Here is a 16,016-nt window from a genome sequence, read left to right on the forward strand (position 1 = left end):
TGGAACCTGTGGGGGTTTCTCCCTGTCTCCAGATTGCCTCTGCACCCACCCCACTACATCCTCTAGTAGACATCACCAACTGCAGGGCAAGAGTTGCAGGAAGCCCAGTACTGCACATGGGTTGTCTACCTCAGTGAATCCCCTATTGAGCAAACTGGGGGAAACGCCAGCTCAGCCATCCTTAGTTCCACCGCCTCAGTGCCGGACAAGGGTGGGCAAACTTTATGGCCTGTAGGCCACAAAAATTGTGTGGTGGGCCATGAATACTCACAGAATTGGGGGTAGGGGTGTGGGAGGGCATGAGGGCCAGAAATAAGGCGTTCAGGGTGTGGGAGGGGGCTCCAGGTTAGGCTGGAGATGAGGGGGTTGGGGCGCAGGAGATGGCTCCGGGCTGGGACCAATGGGTTCAGAGGATAGGAGGGGGATCAGGCAGGCTGTTTTGGGGGAGGGGGGCTTTGGGGATGAGGGGCCTGGAGTACAATAGGGGTCTCTGGGGTGGGTGGCAGGGGGAGCAGGGCATGGGGGGTGGGGCTCAGGGCTGCATGCTCTGGGCAGTGCTTACCGCAAGCAGCTCCCGGAAGCATGTCCCCCACTCTGGCTCCAAAGTGTGACCAGGTGGCTCCATGTGCTGTCCCAGCTGGCAGGAGCTGAGGGCCAGATGTGGCCCACCGGCCATAGTTGGCCCACCCCTGCAGTAGGGGGTTGGTGTTTCCTCATCTCCCCCAGATGACTACAGGGTCCATGAAGACATCTTAAAGAGGGCAGCTTATTAGCTAGGTGGAACTAATTCAGTCAAGTTTATACAGATTGGTTGAGAGCTTCCGCTCTGTGGGGGCCATCTCCAGTGACACTCCTCATAATTGAGGCTAGACTCAAGCCAAAAGAAGTATTGTGGCAAATGCCAGCTTCCCTGCCTCCTACAACTGAATGGACGGAGTGGAGGTATATCTCCCTGTACGGGTTTTTTTTTTTTTTTTTAAACCATCTTGGGGTTCTTGGAGGTGCCAGAGTCAGCAGGTATCAACACCTAAATCAAAAGATGCAAAGCACAATCGTATTGGCAGGAAAGTTTATTCAACAGCTGAACTACAACTCTGGATTTCTCATCAGCAGGCATTGGGGAGACATTAGTTCATCCTCTGTGACCATGTTTTTAAATTTGCAGACAAGCTGCAAGAGGCCATCCTGTAGTCTATGAGGGAAAGTTGGTAGCCAGGACCTTACCTCAGGTTGTACTGGACATGGCAGATTCTGCTGCATGAGCCACAGCATCAGCCATTGCACTGCATAGGTGATTATGGCTCCAGTTACCAGGTCTTCCTCAAGAGGTCCAACAGACCATTCAGGAGCTTCCTTTTGAAGGATCGACTTTTTGCAGAAGTCTGATAAGCTTCACAGTCTTAGGAAGTCTAGGGCTACACTCAAGTCTTTGGGTATTTACAGTCCTCTTCCAAAGAAGCAGCAGATCTGAACACAGTAGTACCCCCATTAGCCGCCTTTTACACCTCAACACCATGACTAATCAAGAAGGAAAGGGAAAAACTACAGGAAGGCATCACATCTGATTCACTCTTCAGCCACTGTGAGCTTATACAGATGCCCTGGGAACACCAAGCAGCCAGTTTGATGCTCTCCTCGAGGCCATAGTACCAGTTTGTCACCATCTCTTGGCCATTTTTTCCTACTTCCCAAGTGCTTGGACCCACAGCACTACTGCCAAGCATGGTGGAATTGGGATACATGCTTAAGTTTATTTCTAACTCCCCTTCCTTTCCCCTCCATTTTTAGGGACTATACTCACAAGTTCTTGCTCCTTCAGAAGGAGCAATATCACCTTCTATAGGGGAGTCATAGAGAAATTTCCTCCTTGACAGAAGAAAGGGGTTTTATTCTCGCTAAAAGCAAAAGGCAGTCACGTACATAAAGAAAATAAAGTGGCACTGGCTACCATTAGCCCTAGAGCCTGCCACCTGGTATGCTGCCCTTGACTTAAAGGACAAGTATTTGCCTGTGGTAATACACCAAAGCCACAGGCAAGTCCTCATATTTATGGTTGATTCCCTCCTACTATCAGTTTGGAGTCCTGCCATTTGGCTGACCTGTGCTCCTATGTTCTGACAAAGCTCATGGTGGTGGGGCTGCACTGCTGAGGAAATGAGGCATTCAAGCGTCTACATACCTCAACAGCTGGTTGGTGAGAGGCCAATCCAAGAGCCAGGTGCTGTCCAGTGTGGCCAAGAGCCAATCAGCCTTTGGTGCACTGGGATTGCTGATCAGTGAAGCCAAGTCACACCTCTCAGACTAGAGTTTATAGGAGCGGTCTCGGACTTTATGCCAGCCAGGGCTATCCTTCATCAAAACAGGTCCAGGTATTGCTGGCTGTTTCGTTAGCCATGCAGGCTCATCCTAGCACAACAGCACAGCTTGGCTCAGGGCGCATGTACTTAACACGGCTAGTCATGTTCGGCTGCATCTCAACAATGGCTGAGCTCAGCGTACAGCCCGATTCATCATGCCCTGGATACGCTGGTGCGAGGGCCCCCAGGAGTCTTAGGCCTCGTCGACGCTGGCAAGCTTCCGGGCCATAAAGCAGCTTTCTGTGCCGTCACTCCTGAGGCGTCCACACTGCCAAGCCACTTAGTGCGCAGAAACTGCACAGTTGCAGTGCTTTAAAAAACAAACACACCCCACCGAGAGGCGTACGGGCTTTCTGCTACATTAGGAGAGTGTTAGCATTTTATTTGGATAGGACTAAACCCTTTACATTATCCTCACAATTGTTTTTGATGGATGAAGTTGACTTTCATGAATTTCATTGTGGATTTCCTCTTGTATAGGTGTGCGCGCTACTACTCCCTAGCCAATTTAACTCTGCTGACCAAGGTGCTAGCTCATTTAAAAAGATCACAGCTTCTGCAGCCTTTCTGGCTCAAGCACCTTATACCAGACCCCTGTAGAGCTACAACTTGATCTTCAGGACCTACTTTTGCTTCTCATTATGCCATCTCCCAACAATCTAGAAGGGATGCCAGCTCTGCATGTGTGTTCTTTCCATCTTTATTCAGATAGAGGCCAATCCCACCCAAGGCGACTCACATGCAGGTCAGTCCAGAAGTGGAATGGACGTAGAATAGAATATCAGAGTTGGAAGGGACCTCAGGAGGTCATCTAGTCCAACCCCCTGCTCAAAGCAGGACCAATCCCCCATTTTGCCCCAGAACCTCCTAAATGGCCCCCTCAAGGATTGAACTCTCAACCTTGGGTTTAGCAGGCCAGTGCTCAAACCACTGAGCTACCCTCCCCCCATATGCAACCACTCAAAATAAAAATGGTTACTAACCTGTAACTGTGTTTTGGGCTGTTGCACGTGTCCATTCAATGACGCACCCTCCTTCCTACGCATATCTAAGGCTGTCTGGTAAGAAGAAACAGAGGGATCCACTCCTTCACAGCATTGCAGAGCAGTACCAGGTGCATTCACTGCCCTTACAGGTACCACTGAGGGAAAAATCTCCTATGCTAGGGTACTAGGCATGCGCACACCCCAAGAGTGGAATGGACAGGCAGCAACACATCTCAAAGAACCAGGCTTACAGAACAGATTAGTAACAGGCTCCTCTTCCTCCCCCATGTACAGGTCAGTCTATTCTCATCTTTATGAAAAGACACCCGACGTCATCAATTGAGAACGCCTGGATTGAGGGGTGGATAGATCTTTAATTTTACCAAGCTCAGACCATAATGAAACATAGCCCTTTCCAGAAGTGAGCTTGAAAGTCCTGAAAGTCTTTTTTGTTGGTGTTGTTGCACTTTTAATTATTAAAAGGTGCTTGCTTCTGGGTCCACTCATCAAGAATGCATTTTTGTTCAAGCCGCCATAGTCCAAAATAATCCGTCAGGGAACAGTAGTTAAACCAAGATGCCCTGTAATGGGAGTTCCTCCAACCCCTAAAAAAAAAAAAAAAAAAAGGCAGGGGGCGGGGGCGGGAAGAGGGCAATCCAGCCAGAGCTCGCTATCTTCATAAGACAGCTACGCTAGCAAAAATAATACAAGAGTGGCTTATAATACTTTGATCCAAAATTGCAGTTAAAAAGCAAAAGATGGCTTTGAACTACGTTACTGCCACCAGAATTCGTTTATCCAGGTTAACAGTTGATTACATAGCACCTTTCCTCTGAACCGTGAATTTCAAACAGGAATGTGGGATTCCATATTTCAAGTTAGTTTTAGGGATGTGCAAGTCACATTCTCATGTTTGCTTTATTTCCATTTATAAGCTTTTAACTGATCGGAGTGTTTCTGACACCACACAAAGGCTATATACTCAGCAACAGCTGAAAAAGAAATTCTAGCTGATCTAGGCTGGATCTAACAATCTGAGCTGAGTGTCCTTTTTAAGGGGGAAAAAATCAAGGCTACCCACAATACAGACTTATTTCCATCTACCACACAGTCAAAATTAGCTGGCCCGTTTTGCACTGGGTGAATCTGCCATCAAGTGCCCAGCTGTTGAACCAGTCAATAACTTTGCTGCAATACCTAAAAGTTTGGCTCAGCCGCTGGAGATAAAGCACGTTTGCTTTGTCTGCCTATCAGAACATGTTATGCCTACTTAGCACCATTCTGAATAATGGCAAGACAACAGAATTTCTATTCAAACTTATTTCTACCAGAGCTCCTCTGGCATTACAGCACACTGTGTGGTGCTTTTAATATCGGAGTCCCAAACCTAAACCATGAATGTGTTATTGGACCACAATTTTTTCTTCTTGGCTGGTAGGGGTTGGCAGCACAGCAGGAGAGAGGGGTTTGGTGGTTTCCCTCTTTAAAACGATGGACCTGTAAAATTCTGTTACCTTATCTGCTGGTACTACAGATGTAAACTTCACTTTTACAGAACAGCCTATCAGATGCTTTATTTATTGAAACGAGTTATAACAAAAGGGCTAATGTGTCCATTTCCTTTATTTGTGGCTCTGCTTTGTAATGATTACAGATTAAGTTGACTTTCATGAACTGTACAAGCAATTAAAGGTGGCCAACTATGTTTTACATCATTGTTTCACACAAAGCAAATACAGAAATATCTGATTACCTAATCTTCTATTTTAAAAAATTCCTATAGGCACAAAGCAGAAGAATGGGGGTGGAGGGGAAGAAATCAAGGGGGGAGAGAGGTATGCATAAATAAAGAAGTATTTCTTACATCAAACATGTCCGAGAACCAAAGTCTGCAAAAGCTTGGTTAATCAAATACTGCAGTACTGATATCAATATAAAAGTGAAAGCTTTAGATCTGTAATAAAAATTCAATTTTTATTTATTTGTTGATTAGGAGGGTGGGGAAGGGCAAACTTTAAAACAGCAGCCACGAAAAGGGAAGGGCCGTGGGAGAGGTGAACAGGCACAGTGGAACCGTGGGGACATGTAAATTGACCACTGTCAAACCAGTGTAAGTTTCTTGGTTTCTCATGGAAAACATTTTATCCACATATTTTCCTCCCAAACATAAGTCCAACAGTCTCTTCAATACTCTGACTTTGTTGGCGATTTTTAGAACAGGAATAGTGAGTAATATTCCAGCCTGCCCATTGCTTTTTAAAAAAAAAACAAAAAACCAAAAACCTAAATTATTTCAAACACTTTCTTCAGTTCTACAATAAGCTGCCAGTCAGACTTCTGCATTTCATCTCTGAACCAGTTCTTCAGGGCATCAATGGACTGACGACTAATCTGCAAATACACAACATATGAATATTAGAAACAAGTGTTTTAATGAAATTATTCCCCAAATATATTGAAGGTAGTGTGGTTTAGTGTGAGGAAATCAGGGGTTTAATACCAACTTTGCCCCGACCTGCTATCTACCTGGACAATCCACTTTGCCTATCTTATCTAGATTGTAAACTCTTTGGAGCAAAGACTGTCTCACTACATTTGCATAGTGCCTAAACCAATGGGGCTTTGTACTTACTGTAATACAAATAAAGTAGTTTTAAAAATCTGAGATTAGAGTAAATGAATCATCAGTGTTTATATCTTGCCCCCCGTAACAGACAAACTGCAGCGGCTAGATTTTAACGTCCTGTAAAGTCTTGAGGCATGGCAGTTCTGTCCAGAGTGCTAACTGGGCAAAGTTGTACACAGAAAGGGACGCACTACAGAACGCTGTATATATTCATTCACCACACTGAACAGACTCCCCTACAGTCCTTTGCCCTTGGCTAACTTACTTCCTCAGTCTCAGAAGGAAGGGTGATGCAAGATGTACTTAGTTCCAGTGTTTCATCCCTTTGGTGATGAAAGTTTGCCTTCTTAATAGCACGACTGCAAGGGTCAATGTCAGCGCCACTAACATCGGTCAGGAAATGCAGATTTCCGCAAGAAGGGGAGCTGTACTACCCGTGCCATGCAATGTGTGCACTCCACTAGCCCGGGGGTACAGTGCTGAGAATTTTAGAATTCCTCAGGCTTTCCCGTCCAACCTCCACTTCAAGTCACGTTACCAACATGCCACCAGCCTTTTTTAAAAAAAAAAGGGGGGGGGGCAAATCTCTGCTAGGAAAATTTTACCTTACTGACTAGGATATCTGTCGCTTCAAAGTGTCGTCCATACATTTTAGGCGATTCACCAGGAATAGGTTCTATCTTCACACAGACTTCTTGGCCTTTTTTTGCAACATCCACTTGTTTGTGGTTCACTTCGATACTTGTAACTATTCCAATTTCAACAAACTGTAACACAACGTAGAAGCTGTTACACATCCCAAAGGAACTTCTGTCCACACGGCTTTCCCCAAATCCCACCTCCATTCTGGGGCTTCTCACAGATGCACTGAATACAGAAAAGGTACTTTCAAGACTGCTACTGTAATACGTCCCTCCAGCAGCTGTTTCAGAGTTTTACTACCGTGAGATAGCAACACATATTTACATTCATCTTCTGAACACCTGAAGTATCAAAGACCGGATTTTAAAACGGATTTGGAAGACGTAACTTAGTTGCTTAAGAAAAAAAAGAGTAAGGGGGAGTTTACTTCCTCCCCCTGCTAGCTGCCAAGAACTCAACTGTGGTGACTACAATGTAATGCTGCACCACAGGAACGGCGCTGGGGGAGCACTCCAGTCATGCAGCCTCTCAACCTGCTGCTTAGCCTCATGCTGTTTGTTTTCTCCGCTACAACCCAAGGGTACATCATCCAGCACAGGCACATATGTTCACTCCAGGCCATGCTCCAACACTGGCCTATCATGAGAAAAAAGGATGATTTTAGGGGAGAGAGCAGCTCCTACAGAGATCCTGTCCTTTTGGGATGCATATATAGCAGCTTTAGCAGGAACTGAATGTTGTCCTGCCAACTTCATCGGGCCAAAAAACTCTTATTATGCTCATAGTAGAAAGATGAGAACGCTTACTTACATTTTTGCTAGGTACACACATGAGAGTCCCCTGCTTTACTTGGCCTGCTTCCACCACTACACCCATCACTATTGGGTCACGGGAGTTGAAAATAAACTGAGGGAGTATTTTCATCTTGCAAGGAAATACTGCTATATGCCTAAGAAATGACAGGGAAGAGGCATTTTGAAATAATGCATATAATGCAGTTAGTTTTGGACATTCTCTTACACACACACACTTTAGACACATTTATAATTATTTTAGAGGAGAATATTCACTGAATGTGAACAAATTCTGAACAATTCTAGTTGAAGCAGATCATATAGGAAAGTAGCTCGGGCGAGCTTTATTTTGACTAGCTTTAACAACCATTTAAGAACAAATGAAAGTAATTACAAGAATACCAATTTAAAAAAAAAAGTAGAAGTAACATTGCAAGGGTCTCACATTTGTCACGACCCCCAGATCAAATTTACTCATTAGACAAATTAAAAACAACCCATCTTTTTAACTGTGAGCCCTGGAAACTTGATCTAAGAGGCAAGCTGGGTTCCTGCTTGTTTGCACAACACCAGCAATATGGATTCTGCAGGTCAAATGCTGCCCTCAGGTCACCTCTACAAGCTTTGGATGGGGCCATATTTGTTTAACCAAGGTCAGAAATAGTCCTAAAAACTGGAACTTGGTTAACAAGTGCATAAAATGTGCAAGAATAAAACAAAATCCAGTTCACTCAGCCATTGCTTCCCTGAATCTGCAAGACTAACCAGAAAGAATAGTTAAATTGTTTTTCTCACTTAAGCAAGCAGAAAGGATTTCAAAACCCCATACTCCTGATAGATCACCCTGCAGCCCCCTCCCCTCATTCTGGGACGGACTCAGCAGTGAGGCTATACCCTGACACAGTACAAGGGCTGGGCCTGCCCCAGAGTCCGTGCCTTTGTGCCCATGTTGCAGTGTGATCTCCCAACTCTGTACAGCCATTGGCCTGTACTCTCCACTACCATGTTGGAGCCTCCACATTTGACAAATAAAATTGGCAGAATCTTGCAGAATTTTAAAATATCGTGCACAGAATTCTTAATTTTCTGGGCAGAATTCCCTCAGGAGTAGCAGCTGAAGCAACTCACCAGGGTTAGCAGCCCTGCGACAGGCACACCAGGTGTGGGGAAGGCAGGCTAAGCCCAACAGGATCCAAGTGTGGAGGGGCTTAGCGTGGGGGACCCAGGTGTGGGTTGAGAGGGTTCTGTGGGGGGCACTCTGGGTGCGGGGGGCTCAGTGAGCTGCTCCCCATACAATGACCCCCTCCCCCTGTGTCTGAGGGATGATGGGGACAGGAAGTGAGGGGGTAGGTTGCAGAGCCAGGGGAGGTTTCTGGAGGTGGTTCTGACCCAGACCTGGGCCCTGATCCCAGCCACTCCATGCAGGGGAAGTGCACTCCTTTCCCAGCCCAGCCGGGACTAGCAGCTGAGTCCAGTGCAGATTATGAGCCACGATGAGCGGTGGGGCTGGGGATGGCTGGGAGGTTCCGGATGCAGGGACGGAGCTCGGCAGGGCAGGGGGCGAGGCTCAGCAGTATGGTCTGGGGTGGTCCAGACGCATGGGGGTTGTACAGATGGGGGCTGGATCTGGATGGGTCTGACCTGGCACCCGCGGGGGCATCCTCAGCCCCCCTTCCTGCAGTGATTTAACCCTCCGTCAGCTGCTCTGGGCACCTGAAATGACATGCCCACACTGCTGGGGAGGACAGCATGACCACTCTTGTGGCTTCCCCACCAAAGTCATTTTTCTTCAGGGAAGCAGAGAAATCTGTGTGGGACAAGATTCTGCACATGCAGCGGTGCAAAATTCTCCCAGGAGTAAACCCATCGCAGATCTGAGTAAGATGATGACGTTACTCTCTTTGTGCAGTAATGACAGTTCTTCGAGATGTGTCCCTATGGGTGCTTCACTGCAGGCGTCCTTGCCTCCCTGCGCTGCTGACTGGAGTACTTTGGAAGCAGTGTCTGTTGGGGCCGCCCATGCACTGTCTCTTCTCGTGCTGCACCACAAGGCTAGTCAGCGTTGGATGGGTACTGTCACTCTGAGTGCTTCACTGTTGGTGATTCATGAGCTGTACCCCTTCTGGAGGGCCGGGACTTCGCAGTTGGGGCAGTTACAGATGACAGAATTGTGGAGTCAAGATGGCATCGGAGGTGTTGTCCTCAGTGACTGCATAGTATTCTGCCAAAGTGTGGACTGACGCCCATGTCACCGCTCTACAGGGCTCTGAGATAGGGACACCCTTGAAGAAGGCAACACATGAGGAGATCAACTTTGTGGTGTGTACACGAACAGGGCCTGGAAGGATCATGTTGCGAGGTCTCTGGAATGACGGGATTCTGCTGGTACCAATCATTCTGGCATTGGTGGTGGTGCCAGGATGGGGGGCAGAGACCTTGTCTGTACCTGTCTTTCAAGTGCCATGTGAGCTGTCGCTGGCTGGACTCATGTACTGAGAGAGTCTTTTTTAGAACATTTACTCTTGTCCTTCAGTACCGTGTCCATCCAGTCCATGGGCCTGGCAGCGGTATCAGCAGCCACCAGTTTTCGTGAGGCATGACTGCTGCACTGAGATGGTCTCAGTGCCAATGGTGCTGAAGATGCTGGACGAGATGGTGATCACTTATGGCTATCTCGGGGCTCACTAAGGGGACTTCCAACTCTCTTCTTGGATTACTTGCAAGTGGGGTCCACAGCCTGTTTCTTCAACTCACATTACTTAGATGTGTGAGGTTGTGGGGAACACTCATGTCTACTAGGTGACTGCTATCACAGAGCTGCCTCCATGAAGATGATCTTCTGGAGGAGCTCTGTCTTTGCGGGATCCTGGATGGAGTTGTTGGCAAAGTTCGCCTATCAGCAGCTCAGAGATGCAAGCACCTCTACAGTGGATCACCCATGGGGACACTACTCAAAGAGGAAGCTCCATTTTATATAGTCACTTCAGGCTAGATTTTATGATGGTGGTTTTGTAACTGGAAGAGTCCTAGTAAATCTGCTCCTGAGTGAAAAAAGTTTCGCGGCTCTGTGCTGGGACTGTAGAATTCTTGAGGTTTCAATAAAAAAATAAATTGAAAACCCCACTAGAACGTCATGAGAAGAACTCCATGATTAACAGAAATATGCATTCAATCGTATACTTTGCATTTCATTAGGGATTACACAAGTTTGAAAGCCTCCAAATAAGGACAACTCTCACTTACTTGAACTCTTCCTGTTTCTGTTTTTTGTAGTCTTGCCTGTATTTCGTAAAGGCGTCAAATAGGTGATAAATTATTTCTGCACTAAAAATTCGGACTCCTAAACTATCAGCCATTTCCTGGGCATCTCGTTCAATCCTCACATCAAACGCCAGAATTACTGCATATCTGCAAGTTTAAAAAAAAAAAAAGAGAGTCAGCTGTGAAGTAGCCTACAGAACAAGTAAAAGTTGGAAACTTTACCATACATCCTAATGAGCACAGCAGCATAAGAAAAAGTTACTTACTGAGGATCATGTTCCAGCATAACTGATGCCTTCATAACATCCTTTTTATGGACAGGACCTATGTTAATTCCAGCATACTGTTGGGAAAAAGCAATCAATGGCTACCCGTTCTTCAGTTAGATGAACACAGTTATGGTATGAAACACACTAATTTTTTGTTTTATCAAGTACTTACTGGCACTTCTGATGTCTTAAGAAATTCAAGTAGTGCCTCCAAAGAGCCTAATGTAGAGGCCTGGACATAAACACCTTTCTCTTCTAACTTGATAGCATTCAGCGTTTGCTTCAATTCATGTATTAACTCATCCTTTAAAAAGAAAAGCCAGTTTTAGCAATCTTACCAAACTACAATAGCCTGCTAAGCTTCTAAACTCCTCTATCCATCCATGGTCTTCTAAAGAACCAATCAATATGGTATCTGGACACCATGTGCCAACTTATATAATTGGCCTTCTGTTCCACCACTCCATGGTTAAAGTAACCGTCAGTATAGGGAGAAGTTTCTTCTCTCCCTCCAATATAGCTAGAAGAATTTCTGGACCATGAAGTCCTACCAAATCACTTGAAGATTTTGCAAAAAGATAGGTTTTGCATTATTATTGACAGAGCTTATCCTCTTCCAGTGGTTGCAGACATGTGTTCCACTCAGATGTGTGCACGCCCAGCGCACCAAAGCTGGAGAATTTTGCCTAGCAGTACCTTTAGGGGCAGTGCTTGCTTCCCTCCCCTCGTAAGCCCTCTACTGACTATACGATGGCAACACCACCCCAACCCCCCTCAGTTCTTTTTCACCACTCACAGCTAGCATCTGAACACTTAGTGTTCTTTCCTTCACACTTGTCTTCACAGCGTTTTGCATCTTCTTTGTATATAGTTATTGTTAGTACCCTTAATCAGTCAATAATAGGAAGCAGTTAGGTATTCTCCCCCAGTGGGATACCCTCATCAGGGTTTAAATATTGCCCTCTGCATGGGGCAGCTATCTCCAATACTGATCCCCACACCAGAAGTGTATTGTGTCTTGGGGAAGGGCACTTTAAAGAAAGGTACTCTATATGTAAGTCCTTTAAAAAGAGGACACAGGTAGCTATAGACTTAGGATTAAAACAGCACCTTCTCAAGCAGGCAACGAGGCCTGCCTCAATGCGGGTCTGCTGTGGAGAATCAGACCCCTCAATGAGTGCTGCAGCCAGTATGGACCGGTGCTTCTTGACCAAGCTTGGAGTACTCGCCCAGAAAAAATAAAGGGACTGCTCCCCTTCATCGGGACCCCTGAGAAAAAGAACCCACAAAACAGATTGTGGTTGTTTCAGAGGTCAGTGAGAGCATCTGCTCCACCTAAAAGAAGTACTGAGTAGGACCCAATCTCTGGTTCTGAGGTGGGATCAGGATGAATCTGTACCGTTGACTCCAGTTCCACCTCGGGGGCGCCCTCTGAGTCTGGTACCCTTGACAGAGATGACAGCACAGTCAGTTTCCACTCTGACAGCCTATCAGATTTGCTGTGCCTGTCTGTCCCTGTTCCACTGCTTATTCAGGATCATCCAGCTACAGTGACATCATCTGCCGAGTCCTCAGCTCTTCTGGGTTTGGTGGCAGTTTCCTGCTGAAACTGAGCGTATCATTGACATGGATAGAATCCTTGGTACCGATACAGACTATGACGCGGCCTGCATCTGCTAGCCTGGGAACAGCTTCATTTTTGACACCTATGCCCCTTTTGGGGACCAGTATGACTTCAGAGCTGATCCCAGTATTCAAAAATCCATCAACTGTTCCTTTCATACAAATGCCACTGTGGGGTTGGGCCATGGATGGTGCGGGACGCTTGGTAGCTCAGTCAGGAGTGGCCCCACCGCCACTATCAAGCTATTTAGAGGGAGCCTCACAAGTGAGCACAGAGGCGCCTTCCCCATCTGGTTCTCGAAGGTTGTTCAAACACTGCAGGAGTCCTAGTCAGGATTGGTACTGTTGCCACAGAAGAGAAAAGGGACCCTGGCCTATTTCTAACTTTCCCCCAATGCTGAATATCCTTATCCACAGTGGCTTCCCTAGAAAGTCCCTCGCTCGGTGAAGTCCCAGTCTGCTCACCCTAGAACAGGGCTGGGCAAACTTTTTGGCCCAAGGGCCACATCTGGGTATGGAAATTGTATGGTGGGCCATGAACGCTCATGAAATTGGGGGTAGGGTGGAGGGCTCCGGGTGGGGGTGCGGGCTCTGGGCGGGGCTGGAGATGAGGGGTTCGGGGTGCAGAAAGGTACTCCAGGCTGGGACTGAGGAGTTCAGAGGGCAGGAAGGGGATCAAGGCTGGGGCAGGGAGTTGGGGAATGGGAGAAGGTCAGGGGTGCAGGCTCCGGGTGGTGCTTACCTCAAGCAGCAGCATGTCCCCCCTCTGGCTCCTAAATGGAGGCGCGGCCAGGCAGCTCTGCGCGCTGCCCTGTCTGCAGGTGCCACCCCTGTAGCTTCTGGAAGCAGCAGCATATCCCGCCTCCTGTGTGAAGGCACAGCCCCGTCCGCAGGTGCCACCCTTGCAGCTCCCATTGGCTGCAGTTCCAGCCCAATGGGAGCTGCAGGGGTGGCGCTTGGGGCAGGGGCAGTGTGTGGAGCCCCCTGGCTGCCCCTATGCATAGGAGCCAGAAGGGGGACATGCCTCTGCTTCCGGGAGCCACATGGAGTCACAGCACATGCAGAGTGGGTCAAGCCCCTGACCCTGCTCCCTGGCTAGAGCGCCGGAGCAGGGCAAGCTCCAGACTGTGCTCCCCAGCGGAAGCTCAAGGGCCAGATTTAAACATCTGATGGGCCGGACGCGGCCCGTAGTTTGCCCACTCCTGCTCTAGAATGACAACACCTGTACCTCCAGTAGGCTCCCCACTGAAACTACCTGTCCTGCAGCCAACAGCAGAGGGAGCACCCTCTGCATGAGGGCACCCTGAACCTTTGGGATAGTCAGAAGTCATTCCACAAAGGATTCCATTTGCTCCAGCTACCTCGTCCTCTTCAGCACCAATGACACAGTGGTACCTTAGTCCCCATCTCCAGTACCAGAGGATTGCAGATCGCATCAGCATCTGCTTAGATGCATGGCGACGGCCTGAGGTATTCAGTTCAAGTTTATGCAGGAAAATACCCATACGTTGGTAGATATCCTCCAGTCACTGGTTTCTGGAAGAGTTGCCCTCCCGACAATGAAGCAATGTTAGAGCCTGCTAAATCTTACAGAATACCCTGGCTTTGTTAATGCCCACAGCAAAGTGCACTGACGAGAGATTATGTCCCAATGCAGGACTTCAAATCCTATTTCACCCATCCAGGTCACAATTCCCTGGTTGTGGCAGCAGCAAATGAGTGAGACTGAAGAAATACATCTATGCCTCAAGAGTCCAAAAGGCTAGATTTGATGGGGAGAGAGCTATTTGACTTCCCCCTTGCACATGCGTATTGCAAACCAGCAGACAATTACCATGTCCAAATTTGTAGAAGAGTTACCAGAATTCTCCAGGGAGAAGTTCAAGGCCTTTCTTAGGGAATGTCATTTAGTGGCCAAAACTTCTTTGCAATCAGTCCTAGATATAGCAGATGATACAGCCAAGGCCATAACCCTGGATGAAACTATGAGAAGAATCTCATGGTTACAAAACTCTGGCATAGTACCTTAGATCTGGCAAAGCATATAGTGGACTTGCCATTTGATGGTAACCTCCTACCCTCAGAGAAAACGGAGGAGACATTACCTTCTTCCAAAGACTCTTGGGGAACCCTATGCTCTTTGGGAATTTATACCCAGGTCACACAGGTGGCATTTTGGGAACCAAAAGCAATATCATTCTGAGCAATATTTCCATCAGCCTTCCTACCCTGCAAGGCAGCAAGCTTTCTCCTAAAAGGGGCATAAGTCACTGAGGAGGAAACCTTTTTGGTCTACTTTTAGTCAAATGGCCTGTCCTTTTCCTTCTTCAGCCAGATAGTCCGTTTGACCACTGTTTTGAGAGCAGCACCTCAGTTCTCAATGTCATACCTATGCCCCAGATATCGGAGGACAGGCTGTCTCACTTCTACAGTGCTTGGGAGATTACAACTATGGACAGATGAGTTCTAAGCACTGTGAAACTGGGTTATGCCATTTAGTTGCTAGCCAGCCAGCCATTCTCCCCTCCCCTCCCTCTACCCCATCCTCCAGGGACCTCTCTCACAAATCACTGCTGTTACAGCAGGTACAAATCCTGTGTACTCTAGGGAAGCTGTTCTCAAACACATTTCTCTCCCCCACCCAAAGCTTCTCAAACCTCACCCCTCTTCTCAGCCCTCACATGACTGGTTTGCTGCTCTTGATCTTCAGGACACTTATTTGCAAATGACAATCTTCCCAGGCCACAGGAAGTTCCTCAGCTTCCTGGTCACTGGCCATCACTACCAGGGCATGGTTCTCCCCTTTGGACTGTTCCAAGTGAATAACTGTTTGCATTACCACAGCTTATGAAGTTGCTCAGATGATGCCTCCACAGTCATTGCGGGCTCATTCAACAAGAGCTCAGGTGACAGGGCTGCATTTCTTCTTAGCAATGTCTCAGTAGTAGATACCAGCAGGGCTACGATGTGGTCTTCTGTACATACTTTTGCTAGACATGCTGTTATCACCATGGCATCAAGATCTGATGCCAACTTTGGGAATGCAGTTCTGCACTCACTATTTAAACAGACTCCAAGCCCATCTCCTGCTGGAACTGCTTGTGAATCACCTGAGTGGAATACATGCCTGCAACCATTCAAAGAAGAGGAGACAGTTACTTACCTGTATTGTAACTTCTACTCTTCGAGATGTGGATGCAGACATGTATTCCACAACCCATGCTCCACCCCTCTGCATCGGAGTCTCCAGCTGGGGATTTTGGTTCAAAGTAACTTAGAGGAGGTGGGGTGGTGCCTTTATATAGCCATGAGAGGGGGGAGAGCGAGCACTGCCCATACAGGTACTGCTAAGCAAAATTGTCCAGTTTTGGTGCACTGGCATGTGCATCCCTGAGTGGAATACATGTCTGCCCTCACATCTCAAGGGACAACAGTTACGATACGGACAAGTAAACTTT

The 16,016-nt window shown here is 47.3% G+C and overlaps 1 protein-coding gene across 2 annotated transcripts in view; it reads right to left on the reverse strand.

The window, feature by feature from the left end:
- Positions 1 to 4,948: 4,948 nt before the first annotated feature.
- Positions 4,949 to 16,016, reverse strand: part of EIF5B (eukaryotic translation initiation factor 5B) — a 67,821-nt gene continuing 56,753 nt past the window's right edge. For both annotated transcript variants that reach the window (XM_073352308.2, XM_073352304.2), the window contains 6 exons: positions 11,108 to 11,239; positions 10,933 to 11,009; positions 10,649 to 10,813; positions 7,422 to 7,560; positions 6,575 to 6,736; positions 4,949 to 5,734 (listed from right to left, as the gene is read on the reverse strand). In XM_073352308.2, coding sequence (XP_073208409.1) covers positions 5,627 to 5,734; positions 6,575 to 6,736; positions 7,422 to 7,560; positions 10,649 to 10,813; positions 10,933 to 11,009; positions 11,108 to 11,239 — 783 coding nt within the window. In that variant the 3' untranslated portion in view covers positions 4,949 to 5,626. The remainder of the gene's footprint in view (positions 5,735 to 6,574; positions 6,737 to 7,421; positions 7,561 to 10,648; positions 10,814 to 10,932; positions 11,010 to 11,107; positions 11,240 to 16,016) is intronic.

The sequence above is a fragment of the Lepidochelys kempii genome, chromosome 1, assembly GCF_965140285.1.
Source record: "Lepidochelys kempii isolate rLepKem1 chromosome 1, rLepKem1.hap1, whole genome shotgun sequence".
NCBI classification, from domain to species: Eukaryota; Metazoa; Chordata; order Testudines; family Cheloniidae; genus Lepidochelys; species Lepidochelys kempii.